Here is a 17,287-nt window from a genome sequence, read left to right on the forward strand (position 1 = left end):
GATGCACCGTTTGGCTTGAAGTATTTCTTCTACATGTAGATTAAGTACTTCTAGTACGATCTTAACGTTCTGGCGTCTTACATGCCTGTGATTCAGCGCCTTTGACTTCGCCCATAGGTACACTTAAAACGTTCCGAAGCTTTCCACTTGAGCAGCTAGAAAGATGCCTCGTAAAGAGGCTGTTTTATACTCTCAGGATGTACACTGCTGTTGGATATGTCGAAGTGAAGCGAGAGAAAGCATTTGACATTTTTTTTTTATTCTGTCAGTTGTCACGCACGCATTTCAGAATCTTCCAGGACAAAAACTGGCTGCGAACAATCTGGTGGATTTAAGTAGAATGCGCCGCCGCGGTGGCTCAGTGGCTATGGTGCTCGGCTGCTGACCCAAAGGACGCGGGTTCGATCCCGACCGCGGCGGCTGGAATTTCTTTGGAGGAGAAATTCTAGAGGCCCGTGTACTGTGCGATGTCAGTGCACATTAAAGAACCCCAGGTGGTCGAAATTTCCGGAGCCCTCCACTACGGCGTCTCTCATAGCCTTAGTCGCTTTGGGACGTTAAACCCCATAAACCAAACCAAACCAAGTAGAATGCAGGAAGTTTTCATAGGTCTGAAACCATCGTCATCGCGTTCTCCGTCAGCTAGTTGTAACAAACTACGGCTGCTGATTTGTGTTGTAATTTTTCTACGTCTAAAATTACTGCTTTGAGGACGGTCTCAAGCTGGTCACCTACCAGAGCCTTTAGATACAGACTGTACTATTCCTTGCATTACGAGAGCATGCGCCAAAATTGCTGCTTCCTTAAAGCTGCCAGCGGCGCCGCATGTGTCTGTCCTAGTAGTGCAAGCAAAGTTTTATATACGGGTGAATTTTCGGAACATTATTGCGCTTTATAGAAAATATATAATACTGATGGTGACGTGGATGCTATTTTCACTTAGTCTGTGTTGGGCTCCACGGACACAAGATAAAAAGAGTGGTCATGTCTGTGAGAATAATGGAGGCCCAAAGTTCTGAAATAGCTCACGAATTATTCATTTTAAGCAGCATGTTGCGATCGCAATGCTGAAGTGCTTATTGATTCGAGTCTATTGCAGTCTCCAGAAGTTGTCAATCTGCAATAGGCCATGAGTAGTTAATCATTCAATATCAGCCACTTGATATCCTGCTATTTCTCAGCGTGCGCCGAGTTTCCGGATAAGCTGCGAAAAACTGAATAGTATTTGAACAGTCGTCGTAAGTGCATTCGATGTCGATATGGTGGTACCAGGTAGATCACACAAACGGCAAAGCACGTCAAGAGTAGCATGCTCGACAGAGCGTTAAAACACTTTTAACTCTGCTATATTTCGGCTTATACCATTTTTCTGAGCACCAAGCAACGAAGGCTAATGCAGGCGGTCGGGATCAGAGATAACCTCTTAACCTGCACGTTGTATTCAGATGAAGTAGAGGTGATAAAGATGAAATAAAAAATGGCTGAGGCTTAGCTAAGGTTAAGCCTATTCGGATGCGAAGCATATTGATGGCTAGGCTTGGTAAAGTTCCTCGCTTTGTTCTTCAGTTGTAGAACGTTGTCGCCGAGCCGCATATTGAGCACGCCGCTTAGCCAGACGTTCATCCCGCTCTTCATCGGTCTCTGTGGCGCGCTGAAGCTTTCGCTTCTCGTTCAAATCAGCCCTGCTTCTAGGCGGCATCCCAACACCTGGCCGCCTCGTAAGTGCCCGGAGAGCAAGGCAAGCTCAGCTTTATACCGCTGCTGTAGCGTCACGTGGTCAGCTGCAGCGCCTCTGACGTGGAGCCTCCACCCCCGCGGCCGACTGCGCGAGCCGGCAGCCCATCTCTCCTCTGCTGTGACGTCATGTTTTCACGTGGTCAGCCGCCGCGCCTCTGATGTGGAGCCTCCACCGCCGCGGCCGACCGCGCGAGCCGGCAGCCTATCTCTCCTCTGCTGTGACGTCATGTTGTCACATGGTGTCACGTGGTCACGCTAAAGGTCAATGGTAGCTCCACCGCCGCGCTCAACGGGCTGTAGTGTAGCTCTAGTAATATGCTTCGCATAAAAAAAACTTGGAGGAGACGATTCAGCTCTGCCTTGAGGGTATGACGCAATAGCGTAATGTGTTGGTTCCCGCATATGCAGAAGGTCATTTTTTAATTTTCATTCACTGATCCCAGATAGTCCTCAGACCAGCCCTGGCGCAGTGGTGCAGCGGGTAAGTGATGCGCCACTGCGCTTCGAAGGCAGGTCACATGAGCGATGGGCCTTGTTCTCACCCAGGTTGCTCTTCCCGAGCGACCAGTCACTAATTTAACTGCCACCGGCCACGGTGGCCAGTTTTCTCACTCTCCGGTGGGCAGATTGTGATGACGCCGCAAGGTCACGTGACCTAGGTGGCCAACCTCTCCCCTGGGTTGCTCTTTGGGTATCACCTTCCAGAGAGCCATGCTCATGATTTTTCACTCACAACGCCGACGCCGTATTTTCTCCGCAACGGCGCCTTCAACGCTATTCAGTTAAAATGAGTCAGCGTCACTTTTCTCCCTGGTGCAACCAGAGGGTCGTCATCAGATTGCACACAGGCATAAGATGGTTGGCTGAACAATCAAAAACAAAATCGGCATTAACCCAGTCCTCTACAGGAAGGTGAAATTCGCCGCCGAAAATCTGCCGGTCATCTCTAAACAAGGACGAGTGATGACGAAATGAAAAAGTACGATGTTGTGCAGATGGGCAGACAAGAAATTCGGCGTAGGACAAATAGACTCGTACAAGAAAGTTCTAAAGTTTCTAAATCATTCTAATACCCTCCAGATAAGAAAATAAAAAAATGCATTACACGGCAATAGTGTGGAGGGCAGGGTAAGGCACAAAAAACACAGTTCATCGATAGTGCTACTCATCTGGCAGTGTCCATGTTGAGCTCCCAGGGCGCTCGCTGTCTGCGTATCATTCCAACAAAATGTGCTGCACTGTTTTAACTGAGTTAGCATTGCCACAATAGTGACTGCATGTTTCACCGATGTGGTATCTGTACACTCTACACAGAAAGGAGTAGAAAGGGAGTAAACTGTCCTCTAGCGCACACCCTTGTACAAAAAGATCTGTGCTAGAGAACAGCTCGCTCCATTTTCATTCCCATATAGGCGTATTGGTCTTTAGAGTGTAGCTGTTTGCGAACGCGGTTTCTGCTGGAAACGGTCGCAGACAGACTCCAGGTGGAGAGGGAGGCTTTCTGCGCACAGAAAGAGCTTCATTTTCCCTATTGTGCACTCTTTCTATGGGGCTATATACTCTGCTTTCTATGAAGTATAATATGGTCGTAAGCATGTCTTCGTTGTCGACGAGCAGCACCAAATGGCATGAGGACCAAGAAGTGTTTTAAGGCGAAAGGCTTTAGGGCTCATACTGTCGTCCGTTAGCAGAGGGTGTCACACTTTTGGCAGCGTTTAACTCACGCTAACTCGGGAACTAAAAACGATAGGCGAAAACGAATGATGGCTTGAGTTAGAGGAGGAAAAAATGAACCTAGAATCCACGTTAGATGACTGTAGAGTAATAAGTTAGTTAATTATAGTAAAAATGTCAAAATTGCGTCGAAATAGCGCGGACGTCGAAATAGCCACGGGAACTGTGTGACGTCACATCCACTGGAAGTTCTCATGGCATAGTGGAAATTGCCACAGAATGGTCGAACAAACGTCGGATTGTGTCTAATTAGATGACTAAATGTGTAATGAAGCGTAATTAACCCTTAAGATCCCAGAAAGATGTATAACTTAGTATCGATATAGCCACGGGAACGTTGTGACGTCCCATCCACCAGAAGTCGTCACGGCATAGTGTCCTCGGCTTGCGCCTCTCAACACTTTAGTTGCCAAAGCGTCCTCGCAATTTTTAAGAGAGTGCGTTGTTAAGTGAGTTGTGTTACTTTTTATCAACAATGGAGACTGCGTACATACAAACAAGGTGAGAATTGTTCACAAGCTCAGGCTAGCGTCTTATTTGTATTCCAAAGAAGGCGCATCTTTCATAACTTCAAAGCATTATATCAGTGACTATGTGCAGTCCAAAAACCTGCCTTCTTTTATTGCGACACAATACTACTTTCGCTACCACCTCAGCCCGTGCCGTGCCGCGGCCGCATAGCCACGCTTGATCTTTCGCGTGACATCGCTGCGTGACGTCATACCATCTGTGTAAAAATGGGGCCCCATCTCACGCCGTCGCCTTGCGCGGCGCATAGCCACGGCCTGACTCCCGCTCCTCTCACCAGGGGTGCTGAGCGCTATGTGACGTCATACCATCTGTGTAAAAACCAAGGTAAAAACGGGGCCCCATCTCACACCGTCGCCTTGCGCGGCGCATAGCCACGGCCGTGGCCTGCCTCCCGCTCCTCTCACCAGGGGCGCTGCGCGCTATGTGATGGCATACCGTCTCCTTAAAAACGGTGCTCCATCTCATGCCGTTGCCTTGCGCGGCGCATACCCACGGCCGCGGTCTGGCTGCGCTCTTCTCGTCAAGCCCATGAGATGCCGCCTCCAGCCTATACGCTTCGGCTGGTTGCAAAGAGAAAGCATCAGCGAGCTACGGACACAGAAGAAGAACGAGAAGAACGGCTTTCCAAGCGACGAGCTCAAGATGCAGCAGAACCACGTATTGCTTCGCAATTACCAGGCTTAACCAAGCTAAGCCACAGCCAATTTTTTTATACAAGTTGACCGATCGGTGACTTACACAAATAGCTTGGCAAATGCCCTCATTTTTACTTTTCCTCCCTCGCCCCCACTTTTCAATCCATGGCCCTTCCTTACCATCACTTTGTTGTATTCTTTCTTGTTTCAGTTTCGTTTCTTTCAGTGTACATATCGTCATCGTCATTCAATATGATTTCCTATATAAGTGGCTTCACTGTGACGAATAAAGGGGAGTGTTTCTGCATTCTGCGCTTGCGTGGTCCGGTGTCATGCGTCTGGTCTGAACCAGACACCACATATTGGCGACGAGGATGAACCGCCTACGGTGCAAGGCGACACGGAGCCCTTGCAGCCACGATCTCATCGGCGGCCAGGAGTAACGCAAGAACGCCGGAGGATGATATCAGCATATCATCCCTCAAATCACAGTCCAGCCTACCTACCCTTGCTCATCGCCGCTACTTTGCTAGTTTATGTTTGTTTCACAAGTTTTTTTACTCTGAGCTACGACAGGAACCCTACATCTGCGCACCACCACCACGCATCTCCCTCCGCACCGGCCACCAGCAGCAAGTGTCAGGACCTCGCGCCCGCACCACTACATTTTCTTCATCATTCTTCCCCCGGACCGCGAACGACTGGAACGGCCTTCCCCGAGAACTTGCTGCTATCACATGCCAATCATTGTTCATTGAAGAAATCACGCGTGTACTTGCTCAGTGATAATCTTATATTTGTATAACTTTCAACTTATCTGTTAGTCATTCTGTTTTTCATTTCTGTGTGCCCCACCCCTTATGTAATACCCTCTAACGAGGGTCTTTAAGGTATTAAAGTGAAGTGAAGTGAAGTGAAGTGAAGTGCGCAGGAACGCCGGAGGTGCGCAGGAACGCAGATAAGCGAAATTTGCTCACACCACATATTGCGAGGATCAGTATCAGAGCCATGTCACTCGGGTGTTTCCCAGCACCGCCCCCTTTCTTGCCTGCACCCGGTGACCCGGCTGTGCCTTGGCAACAGTGGAAACGCGTATTCCTGAATTTCCTGGAGGCCATTGGCGGCGATGAACTGAAGCCGAAGCGTTGCAAGGCAATTCTGCTAAACTCGCTCGGGGTTGAAGGACAGCGCATATTCCACAGCATCCTTGCACAAGGAGCAGACGTGACTGCGGACGCCAAGGCCGAGGACAAGAGGGACAAGGAGGAAGAGGCGGACCAGTTCAAGGACGCGCTTGCTGCACTGGATACGCATTTCGCGAGCGCTACGAACGATTTGGTGGAGCGGCGCCGGTTTCGCCAAAGACGACAACTGCCTGGTGAGACATTTCAAGCGTTTACAAACAGTCTTCGGGACCTTGCGTCTACTTGCAATTTTGGCAGTGCTAGCGATAGTATGATTCGAGACCAATTACTGGAAGGCACTTCGTCACGAATAACACGTGAACGCATGCTTTATGAAGGGTCTTCGCTTACATTGCAGCGTGCTGTTGACATCGGGAAGCAAATTGAGCACACACAACAAGAGCTCGGGGAATTCGCGCATAGCACTGTGAACAAGATTCAAGATGTGCGAAAAAGGTCAGACGCTGAGCAAGGAAGTTGCTACAGGTGCGGCTCGTCATCGCATATGGCTAACTCGACTGCATGTCCGGCGAGGAACAAGCGTTGCCACTCTTGTGGAAAAATTGGTCACTTTTCAAGCATGTGCAAATCGAAGAAAAAGAAATATGCCGCTCGAAAGCCCGAGAAGGCCAACGCCGTCACGGTACTTCAAATCGGTGACCGTAATGCGTCGGCGAAAGATATTCGAGCCAACATTTCTATCGGGAAGATAAGATTGTCGTTGATTGTCGACACAGGCGCTACGGTTTCTTTGCTCAGTGAAGAGCACTACCACAAATATCTAGCCGACACGTACTCATTACGACCGCCGACTGCCAATTTGTGCAACTATTCCGGAGAACAAATCAAGTTAAGCGGTTGCTTTCTTGCTGAAGTATCTTACAAGGGAAACAGAGCCAGTGTGCTTTTTCATGTCACAACCAAGGGCACTTCGCTGCTGGGGCTTGATGCCGTTCGGAGCCTGGGAATCACTATCAACGGCTCAACCTTGAATTGCTGCCAGGTGACATGCCCTGATTCTCTGCCTTCAGAATTTACGCACCAGTTTGCGCACTTGTTCACGGAACAGTTAGGGCATGTGAAAGGCTTTGTTCACCATGTTAACTGCCGTTCATCTGTGAAACCAGTCGTTGCGAAACTCCGACGCCTGCCGCTCACGCTACGGCAACAGGTATCGGTAGAGATACAGCGCCTGCTAGCCGAAGATATAATTGAACCTGTCGACGCATCGGAGTGGATTTCACCGATCGTCGTCGTGAGGAAGAAGGACCGTTCAATTAGGTTGTGTGTGGACCTACGTGAAGTGAACAAGGCAGTAATTTCCGATGCTTTTCCTCTTCCGCATACAGAGGAATTACTTCATGAACTAGCTGGAGGAACGTGCTTCTCAAAGCTCGACTTAGCGTCGGCATATCACCAGCTAGAACTGACTCCGGAAAGTCGGGGACTAACCACCTTTATCACACACGGAGGATTGTTTCGTTTTAAGAGAGTGTGTTCTGGCCTTGCATCTGCCCCTTCAGCCTTTCAGAGAATGATGCAGCATATTTTGAAAGATTGTAAAGGCGTACTTTGTTACATGGATGATGTGATTGTGTGGGGCAAGACACGTGAGGAGCACCACAAGAATCTCCATCAGGTGCTAAAACGCATTGGTGATTCAGGTTTGAAGCTCAACCAGAAATGCACATTTGCTGTTTCAGAACTATCCTTTTTAGGGCATACGGTGAGCTCAAAAGGGCTCACACCATTGCAGTCTAAGGTTTGCGCTATTGTCAAAGTGCCTGCTCCTCACGATGTTGCCACTTTGAGGTCATTTTTGGGTCTCGCTGGTTACTATGCTCGGTTTGTGCCGCGATTTGCTGATCTCGTCGAGCCGCTTAGAAGGCTCCTGCGGTCTGGTCAACAGTTCACGTGGGACGATGAGGCTGAGCGTAGCTTCCAGCTTGTTAAGACAGCTTTGTCTTCAAGCCCAGTCATACAGATGTTTAACCCAGACCTTGATGTAATTGTTACGACTGATGCTTCTGATAAGGGTCTGGGAGCCGTTCTTCAGCAACGCGATGGTGACAGCGTACGCACGGTGGCCTTCGCATCACGTGCCCTGACTCCTGCTGAGCGAAGTACTCCGCTGGGGAACGGGAGGCCCTTGCTTGTGTCTTCGCGTGCGAGCGCTGGCACGTCTACTTGTGGGGTAGAAAATTTTTGTTACGTACGGACCACCAGGCACTGGTGACGTTACTTTCCGCTGCCGGTACAGGACGCCGACCTTTGCGTATATCCAGATGGTCAGCTCGACTTTTGTATTATAACTTCGACATAGAGTACCAAAAGGGATCGCAAAATGTCGTGGCCGATGCGCTTTCACGCCTACCTCTTAACTGTGATTCGCAGCAGACGATGCAGGAAGAAATTTTGTCCGTTGTATCAGAGTGCCTAACAAAGGAACGGCTGCAGGTGGCCACTGCTGCAGACAGCACACTGCAACAGGTTGTTGTGCACGTGGTACATGGTTGGGCGCCTAGAAAAGCTTTGCCAGCAGAAGTAATGCCGTACTTTACCGTGCGGGAAGAGCTTTCTTTCGTTGATGGCCTTTTGATGCGCGGCGACCAGGTAGTTGTTCCGAGTGAATTAACCTCGCTCCTGGTTGGCTTTGCGCACGAAGGTCACCCAGGAATTGTGAGGACGAAGCAGAGACTACGTGATCTTTACTGGTGGCCGCGTTTGAATAAACAGGTAGAAGAAGCAATTCATTTTTTTCATATCTGCCAGGCCGCGGACAAGTCCGCTAAACCTTCGTTTGCACCGCTGCAGCCGGTGACGTTTACAGCGCTACCATGGCAGAAGTTAGCAATGGATATAGTGGGACCGATTGACTTGGCCCCTTCAAACTGTAGGTATATGATATCGCTGATCGATTATCATTCCAAGTGGCCTGAGGTTGCCTTTTCATCTACAGTAACGTCACAGAGTGTGGTCGATTTTTTGCAGACTGTGTTCAGCCGAGAAGGCTATCCGGAAGAAATTGTCACAGATAATGGGCCTCAGTTTAGATCGCAAATGTTTGAAACATTCTTGAGAGAGAGGGGTATTGCGCATCGTTGTTCTTCTCTGTACTATCCACAGGGAAACGGCGCGATTGAACGTTTTAATCGCGTGCTGAAAGATTTCATGCAGGTTGCCCGATTGAAACAACGGCCCCTCTAGGCTGCTGTGGTTGATTATCTCGGCATATATAGGTCCACGCCGCATGCGACAACGGGTGTGTCGCCAGCTAAGTTGAGAACGGGCGTCAGCCAAGGACAAGACTCAATACAGTGGGTTTGCCGACAAGAGAGGGTGTCCATGCCGGTTCGAATGTTCCTGCTAGGGTTAAGGCGAAGCAGATGTATGCAAAACAGTATACGGACAGGAGACGAGGTGCGAAAAGACCAGCCTTTAGAGTAGGGGACTTCGTTCGTGTACGCAAGCCAGCAGGCGGTGGGAAAGCGTCGGTAAATTGCATGGGACCTTTCAAGATTGTCGGCAGAAAAGGCAAAAATAGCTTTTTGATGAGCGACGGTCGTTGCTGGAACGCGTCTAAACTAGTTCGGGTTCCCTGCAATCAATCGCAGACAATAGAACAATGGGCATGGGAATTGCCTAATCACTACTCGGGTACCGCTGGGCCTGAAAGCCGCGCAGGCGCTGAACAGGGTGAATTGTTGCGATTGCCGGAAACAAGGGCTGAAGTTACTGAAGAAGTGGTTGCTCCTTTAGAGGATTCGGTGGAGCAACCTTTGCGTCGAAGCACTAGGGTACGCCGACCTGTAGAAAGACTTGGGTTTTCTTTACCTGAATAATAAGTGTTTAGTTCGTGTTATTTTGGTTGTTGCAAATTACTATGTTGTATTTTCAAGCGGGAGGCGATGTTGTATTCTTTCTTGTTTCAGTTTCGTTTCTTTCAGTGTACATATCGTCATCGTCATTCAATATGATTTCCCATATAAGTGGCTTCACTGTGACGAATAAAGGGGAGTGTTTCTGCATACTGCGCTTGCGTGGTCCGGTGTCATGCGTCTGGTCTGAACCAGACACCACACATTTCACAAAATTTTCTATCCTTCCCTCGCCGTCACCCTCAAATTGTGTACTCTCCTTCATCGTCACCCTGAATAATAGTTGTTTTAAATCTCGAGTTGCTTTTCCTGGTCGGCAACTTCTTGCCATATGACTTAGTAATAACCATATAAGGCAAGCCCTCGAGGCACTATTGAACGAGAGGCTATATGCTTATAGTGTGTGTGAGTGCGTGTGAGTGAGTGCGTGTGAGTGAGTGCGTGTGAGTGAGTGCGTGTGAGTGAGTGCGTGTGAGTGAGTGCGTGTGAGTGAGTGCGTGTGAGTGAGTGCGTGTGAGTGAGTGCGTGTGAGTGAGTGCGCGTGTGAGTGAGTGCGCGTGTGAGTGAGTGCGCGTGTGAGTGAGTGCGCGTGTGAGTGAGTGCGCGTGTGAGTGAGTGCGCGTGTGAGTGAGTGCGCGTGTGAGTGAGTGCGCGTGTGAGTGAGTGCGCGTGTGTGTGCGCGCGCGTGTGTGTGCGCGCGCGTGTGTGTGCGCGCGCGTGTGCGTGCGTGCGCGTGTGTGCGCGTTTTGAGTTAATATATCAGACAAAACCGAGACAGTTACGAGGTGTGTACAAAAACATCACTGTGCCTTTAGTTGTGGCACACACTGCATGCATACATGTGCCCTGCGCTTATAACAAGTCACTGTTATTTAGATGCAGAGCTAAAATGAGTCAGCGCGTTGCTGCGTGTTGTCTATAGAAACCAATAAACGCAAAGGATATTTAGAAAACGATGCAGTAGCACTTACCACGAAGTTATAATAAGTGCAGAAGACAGAAGAGACAGAAGAAAAAAGTTTATAGGCCGCTAAATTACCATTACCTGATGGCATTGCGATAGCATTCGGTCTTATAACTGAGTTTCGCTGCTTCCAATCTCCCGTCATTTCGTGCGGCTTGTTGCATGCTCTTCTCAAATCGCACGAGTGGAAGATGGTCAAGACCGCGTTTTCAGCCCACAGCGCGAGGGGCTAGCAATTTAACGCGTGTGAACGCGGATAGGGGGCGACGACGACGGTATTGCAAGTACAGCTAGAGAGCCCGGCTGTTCGTACAGGCAGGATGTTAAGATTTCGGCCAAATGATTGTTTGTCTGAGGGAAGTATATGAACCGACCGACTTTACATCAAACTAGACGGTACGATCCGGACATGACTCGGGCTGATGGAGATTCGGCTTGATGCAGACTCCGGCCCCCTAGAGAGCGGGAGGCAGATATCTCGCTTGGTGGCGGTTTCTGGCCTGATTTCGTAGTGTTAAGCTTGTAGTTTGTGTGTTAGACTGTGGAATAGTCTAAGACGGACGGGGATCCTGCCTGGTATGAACTCCGACCTGCTTGAGAGTTTGAGTTTTCAGCTTTTACGGGGAGTACCTGCCGGCCACTTTATAATATAACTGTGAATAAACGGGTAGCGTTGATGAACGTGTTGTCCTCTACTCCTGTCGCAACGTATCGCCGGGTCAGCAAACAAACAGGAATGTCATAAGTGAGGAAGAGCTGCACCATTGTATCATCGAACCTCAGTACTTGTTACGGCGAATTTCTTCGAACAAGAGCTGCTTCCCACGGCACTAATACGACATTTGTAGTTGCTGCAAACACAGCAGCCAGTGAAGAGACTGAATGGCGAGAAGTATTGCATACTGTTGTGCCATAGAGGGGGTCCCGTATCGCTCGCCACCTGTTTCGTGACCTGTTTCTTGGCGGTACCGAAGACTCTGAGTCAGGCGTCGGTGAGATTAAGAAAGAAACGTTTTATACACTATATACAGGCCATTGTGTACAAGATCGGCACGGGGGCCGACAGCTAACAGAAAACGGGACTGTTCTCGCACAGCGACGACCGCCAAGACTCCAACGCGTCACACCATCCCACTCTCCTCGTGGGCAGCACTCGACTCATGGTGGGTTGGTCTCTCCTTTACAAGCCGCAGCGTTAGGGCTTATGAAGCCCTAGAAACGGTTGTCCCTCAAACGGTCTAAACCAAAGGCAGCACTTGACGGCAGGTCCAACCAGCGACCGCGGTGGCCACTCCCTTCAAATTTCCCGCGCGCGGTGACTTCCAGAGGAAAGGAAAATCGGCGCCTCGCTGTCTCGGAGCTGTCTGCATGTTCGGGCATGTTGCTCGCCGATACTTCTCCATAGGACGCTGCTGTCTTGAGGCGCAGCACCGTGGCTTGTTAAGGAAGCGCTAGGGCACCATTGCCGTGCGGAGCAGCTCCGGGGCTTGTTAAAGGGGGCGTTTGCAGGAGAAATTTTGCGTCCTGCAGAATTGGAATCCGGGTGGGTCACCCGGGCATAACAACAATCAGCCACCGTGCAAACACGATCACAACGCGAGAGGTTCCATCCCCATCGCGATGAATCGAACTCGAGGCAGCCATCCAATCACCAACTTCCATCTTAAGCGAGTCGGTTCGGGCAGACATGGCCAAACTGAGGCAGATAGCAAGGTTTGCATTCCGTTATGCGGAAGATCTCACAATGCTGTCCACGCCGATGTCACCATTTGAGACTCCAGCATGCCGAAAGGCTTACGGTTATGGTAATTGTTCTTTGGATAAGATGATGGGTGCAGTTTGAGTCATCCCGAGTATTGGCGGCGGGGAAGCTCAGTCACGCAGTTCGATATCCATACAATGACGCGGTGGCTAAGGCCACCCCTAAACCACGTTTTGACCCGTTCTGTAGGAGCCGAGCAGCTTTGGCGTTAAACCATGCGGTATTCCATGGAGCAAACGTTTGTCGTTTAGCTCTTTTTCAGAAAAACAGTAAAATAAGGTAAACAACCATTTATCGAGGGGGGTGTATGTTAATTTCCTCCTGCGCTTGTACTGATTTACAAGGACAAAACTGCCTTCACAGACCGATTCGCCGTCTCTGTATGATAACCATTAGTTAAGTCTTGTGTGAGCCCTGTAAGCCCAAGAAAGGCAGGCAATATGCGAACATAATGCGTGAACAGTAGTTTTCAACGTCCTTTTGCAGGCCCGCCTCCCTCCCCCCCCCAAAAAAAAAAAAAACTGGAAAAAACAGCGGATTTAAAGAAAAGAGTGGAGGCGGGGACAGGCACGGCGGGGTGTTCAGACGACAGGACAAAGATAAATCTCGGATTTACCAATTTCTGATGAACTATCTGCGTCTGCACATCAGGTCATCTTATTGCCTACTTGTTCTGCCTTACGTCGGCTGAGTTGTATGTGCACCGTCTTTTTGACATATGGTCATGTTGGTGGAGACACTGTTAATATCCTGGCTTAGTCATCGACGACAAGGATCAATTGTAGCCACCTGAAAACAACTATAGATACTACCAAAGCTCCTGGAACAGTTCAGTTGTCAATAACGGCGCACCTAGAAAACGAAACTCAAATCACAGTATGGTCGTGGGACATTCAGTTAGTACTGATTACAAGGTAAGTTGAAGATCATTGGCAAGGAAGAAGTTTCCTCCAGTAAAGTGGTTCTAACAAACCGCCTTGATAGCGGTTACTTTTTATGCAGATTTTAGTATTTTAATAAAGTTATGAGGAGTGCGTCACGTTATTCCTTTGGGAAACGAGAAAATGGCAATAAGCTCACTTTCCAGCGAGAAGGCACACAAAAATTTCGCGGACACTAGCAACTGAAGTGGTGAGAAGCGAAAGCCGAGGACACTATGCCGTGACGACTTCCGGTGGAAGTGGCGACACACCGTTCCCGTGGCTATATCGACGACCACGCTATTTCGACTCAATTTCGCCATTTTTGCCTATAACTAGTTAACTAATTACTCTACTGTCATCAAACTTGGCTTCTAGGTTCATTTTTCCTCCTCTGAGGCAACCAGTGGTTTTATTCTATCTTTTTTAGTTCCAGAGAAACGCGTGTGACACGCTTTGTTAACGGACGAGAGTATGCGCCATTCAAGGCTTTCGCTTAAAATAAAACGTAGAAAATCCCTTAAGACATTCACTCTTTCTTTCTTTGTCCTTCATGTGACAGCATCACGACGAGTCGAGAACAGAGCGAGATGCCGCTTTACAGCTCATGAGTAACGGGAAACTACTGAAGCGAGGCTCTCTCTTCTTAAGCAACCATAATCCCGTCGCCTATGCTGGACCGGAATCGATCCAGCATCGATCTTGCTTCGAGGGATCGATCTTGCATCGGTCAGCGCAGATGCACTTCTGTCCTATCGTCTCGACATTTTCCTGTGAACGTCAATTTAGCGCAAAACATTTGTAAAAGATGTTGCGCTTCTTGTGAACTGTCCGAAGTTCCCTTCGAAAGTCAGACGCAAGCTGGAGACTGCCATACCTAAGAGTCCTGGCTTACTCTAGAACATGTTAGGGACCACTGCATCAATAGTCTATAATTTAAGCACACCATTATTATGGAGTCTTATTTTTGGTTCTCGGGTTGGAGCAGACAGACAGGCCTTTATTGTCCAACAGAACTTTGATAATCTGCTGCCGCTCAGCAGAAAGAACACAATAGTCAAGTCACCACTGCTTCAGAGCAGATTCTGAGCCAATTATACCTTTGCAATCCAAAGTCTCGGGTGGAATATGTACAGCCTTTGGTTTGAAACAGAGTATTGAGGCTGTTGAGTATCCAGGATAGTTGTCTTGTGTAGCAGCAGGCCTGAAGAAGGTCACTGCTAAAAGGTGGTGCCCAGCTTACTGATATCTAACTATCTATAAGTGAAACAGCACTACGAAAAATAAGCCCCCGAAACTGGGTCCTCATCACATTTGCTCACCTGAGAGATAGAAGCCCGTACACACTGCATCACCCTTGTGCACAGCACTCAAGGGGCACATTGCCCGGCAAACAAAGGGACACCTCACTGAAGCTGCTAGATCTAGAGGCAACGTATCCGCAGAAGTGAAGCAGCTTAGGCCAACAAAGGAAGTTGCAACGATTACTTACCTAGAAAATCGGCTAATATCTAATACAGGTTTTTAGTAATTCGTGCGCACTGCATGATAGCTCTACATGATGAGTGCCGCAAAATAGGCAGTGTTGTTGGGGAAGACTCTTAACAGACGAAGAAACTTTGACACCTACTAATGCATACTTTTACAGAGATGGAAGTACCCGACTGTAGTAATAATTTTCTTTCTGTCAGTTCCTTCACACAATTAGTAAAGACGCTGCTTCAGTACATACGGAAACAGCTAAATTATAGGGCTATGACATCAAATTTTGCTTGAGTGCTTTCTCTGAACTGATGCACTAGACATTAGTATGCAAGGATCACTCCCTGGTATTCCCGTGCAACCGACAAGTAATTTATAATTAAATTTATTTTAATGCTGTTTGGGTTTGATCAACCAAACGATAGCTGTTATGTAAAAGGTTGGTTTATGGCTCCTGAAGAATGAAAGAAACAGCAGCAAATCACTGGTACATAATTTTAATTCACAACTCTTACGCCAGCCTGCTTCAAAAGCCAGGATGATAATGAACGAGGTATCAGGGGCTTTATCGAATACCGAACTTTCTTTCATGCCCTAGATGTCCTAAAGCTACCTTTGCCCTCCTAGCCATCATTCGGTTGATGAAGCGGAAACAGTATGAGATAAAAAATCTAAGCATTATTAGCTCCGTATGTGACTACCACATGGTCATCTACGTACGTATTGTAATGTCTATTGGATCATTACAGGGACGGAAACGCGGAACTAAAATTAGTCGTCTATATTCCTTTGATTCTATCACTTTATAATAGCCGTGAAATTAGATTCCTCAAAACAAATATGCGCTCCTACCATCTGGGTGCAAAGAAAAGGCTCAGGTTCGGGCTATTTATGAACCCATAGGTGTGAAGACAGCCGCACGGCCTAGCCTCTCATTGACCTCGTTAGGCAAAGTGTAAATGATTGCACTTTCCTTTCGGTCTATGCAGTACGCAGTCACTATTTGAGTGCTTAGGTCATCATCCCACAAAACTGCGTCGGTTTCCACAGTGGTCACGCGAAAAAAAGAAAGAAGTTGTGGTAATACCGCACGACCAGCTGAATACAAGAGTAAGGATGCTCTTCAATGCTGTGTAACGTTTTTCGGGAGGAGTCTGTGCCAGCTCCTACAATCAGGTGGGCCAAATCACGAGCCAATTCTCGTGCTGTCATGCTACAGTACAGCCATGATGAGAAACATTTGTTCTGATCCTTAGACTAAAGTTTGTAGGACCTATTTATATGCTCTCTGCTTGCAAATTGTGATCGCTGCAGAAGGATAGTTCATCACTAAAAGCTCAGTGGAAGAGGAATTTGAGGGAGAAGAGGCTTCCAGATTTTAGTGACGCTTGCAACGTGATAATGACACGGGTAAACAAATGCTTATGGACAAAGACTAGAGAAGAAGCAAGACCACAGAGACGCGGGCGGCCTGATGTGGCGAACGGCTGAACGTCAGCTGCCCAGGTCCCACTTCAGCTTCTTCGGTTTGGGGAGAGGGACGCTCGAGAACAGCACGCCGCGAAGACGAGGAGGGAGCTGTGTCATTGGCCGCAGCGAATAATAAGTGTCGTCCCGATGCTTAAAGAGTTAGGATAAAAATTTTCATACACTTAAAAAGCATTCAATACCAGTCGTAATAATTCTTCGTCACGTGGCTCAGCGAGCACGGATCGTCGCGACGTTTGAAAGCCTCCAGCAGTGACCCCGGAGTTTAAGTTTCCAAGTGGCATTATCGCTCGGTACAGTCGAAAGTATCAGCACATTAGCTTTTCGCTAGTTGGCGAATGGGAACCCAGACCCACACGCGGTCGCAAGTTGTTTACCGAGCACCACGGAGTCGGAGGTTATGGCGGTGTTCATCCCGGTGTGATTGGTTGTGCATTCGCACCTTTTGCAGCTGACAGCCTCTACGGCGAGGACCAGAAAGATGTGAACATCAGTATGAAGGCTGTCGTCATTCAGATGGAGAAAAATGGGCTCCAGCAACGTGGTTACTTCGAAGCCGTGAGCTAAGCGGAACGGCGATATGTTGGTCGTTTCCTGTACCGCTGTATGGTACGCAAAGGTGACGTAGGGTGGCACTATGTCCCATGATTGACGCATCACTTTGGCGTACACTGAAAGCAATGTCAGCGAGAGTTTTTTTTAAAACATCTTTATTTCTGCATTTAGTAGGCCGATACCTTGCGGCAGAACTAAGGTGCTTCATGGAGGTTGAGGTGGGGGAGTGGTTAGGGGTGGGGGTGAGGGTGGGGGTGAAGGTCGGAATGCGGGTGGGGGACCGGTGTTCACTTCTTCCTCGAGGTAGCGTCATCCCGAGGTCGGCTCCGCGAAGTGATGGCCTGTCCCTTCATCTTCCTTGAAGTAGGAAAGAAAAGTTCGCCAGAGCCGGAGTGCGTCTGATGGCCCGATGTGCGA

At 48.7% G+C, this 17,287-nt stretch overlaps 1 protein-coding gene across 1 annotated transcript; it reads left to right on the forward strand.

Annotated features, from left to right (window-relative positions):
- The first annotated feature begins 5,645 nt into the window (after nucleotides 1–5,645).
- On the forward strand, nucleotides 5,646–16,882 carry LOC149337609 (uncharacterized). Its single transcript, XM_089554469.1, has 3 exons — nucleotides 5,646–6,998; nucleotides 7,578–7,755; nucleotides 16,767–16,882. Exons 1-3 carry the CDS (start codon nucleotides 5,646–5,648, stop codon nucleotides 16,880–16,882), a joined length of 1,647 nt encoding a protein of 548 aa, XP_089410595.1.
- Nucleotides 16,883–17,287: the final 405 nt, after the last annotated feature.

This window comes from Amblyomma mixtum, chromosome 7 (assembly GCF_055824585.1).
Source record: "Amblyomma mixtum isolate Tamu chromosome 7, ASM5582458v1, whole genome shotgun sequence".
Classification (NCBI taxonomy): Eukaryota; Metazoa; Arthropoda; class Arachnida; order Ixodida; family Ixodidae; genus Amblyomma; species Amblyomma mixtum.

Excerpts from the sequence above, each read along its gene's own strand:
- LOC149337609 (XM_089554469.1), top strand. The coding sequence starts at position 5,646 with ATGTCACTCGGGTGTTTCCCAGCACCGCCCCCTTTCTTGCCTGCACCC. Across the intron at positions 6,999-7,577 it reads CGCTACGGCAACAGGTATCG|TCTAAGGTTTGCGCTATTGT; the intron begins GTAGAGATACAG and ends ACACCATTGCAG. Across the intron at positions 7,756-16,766 it reads GTGGGACGATGAGGCTGAGC|CTGACAGCCTCTACGGCGAG; the intron begins GTAGCTTCCAGC and ends CACCTTTTGCAG.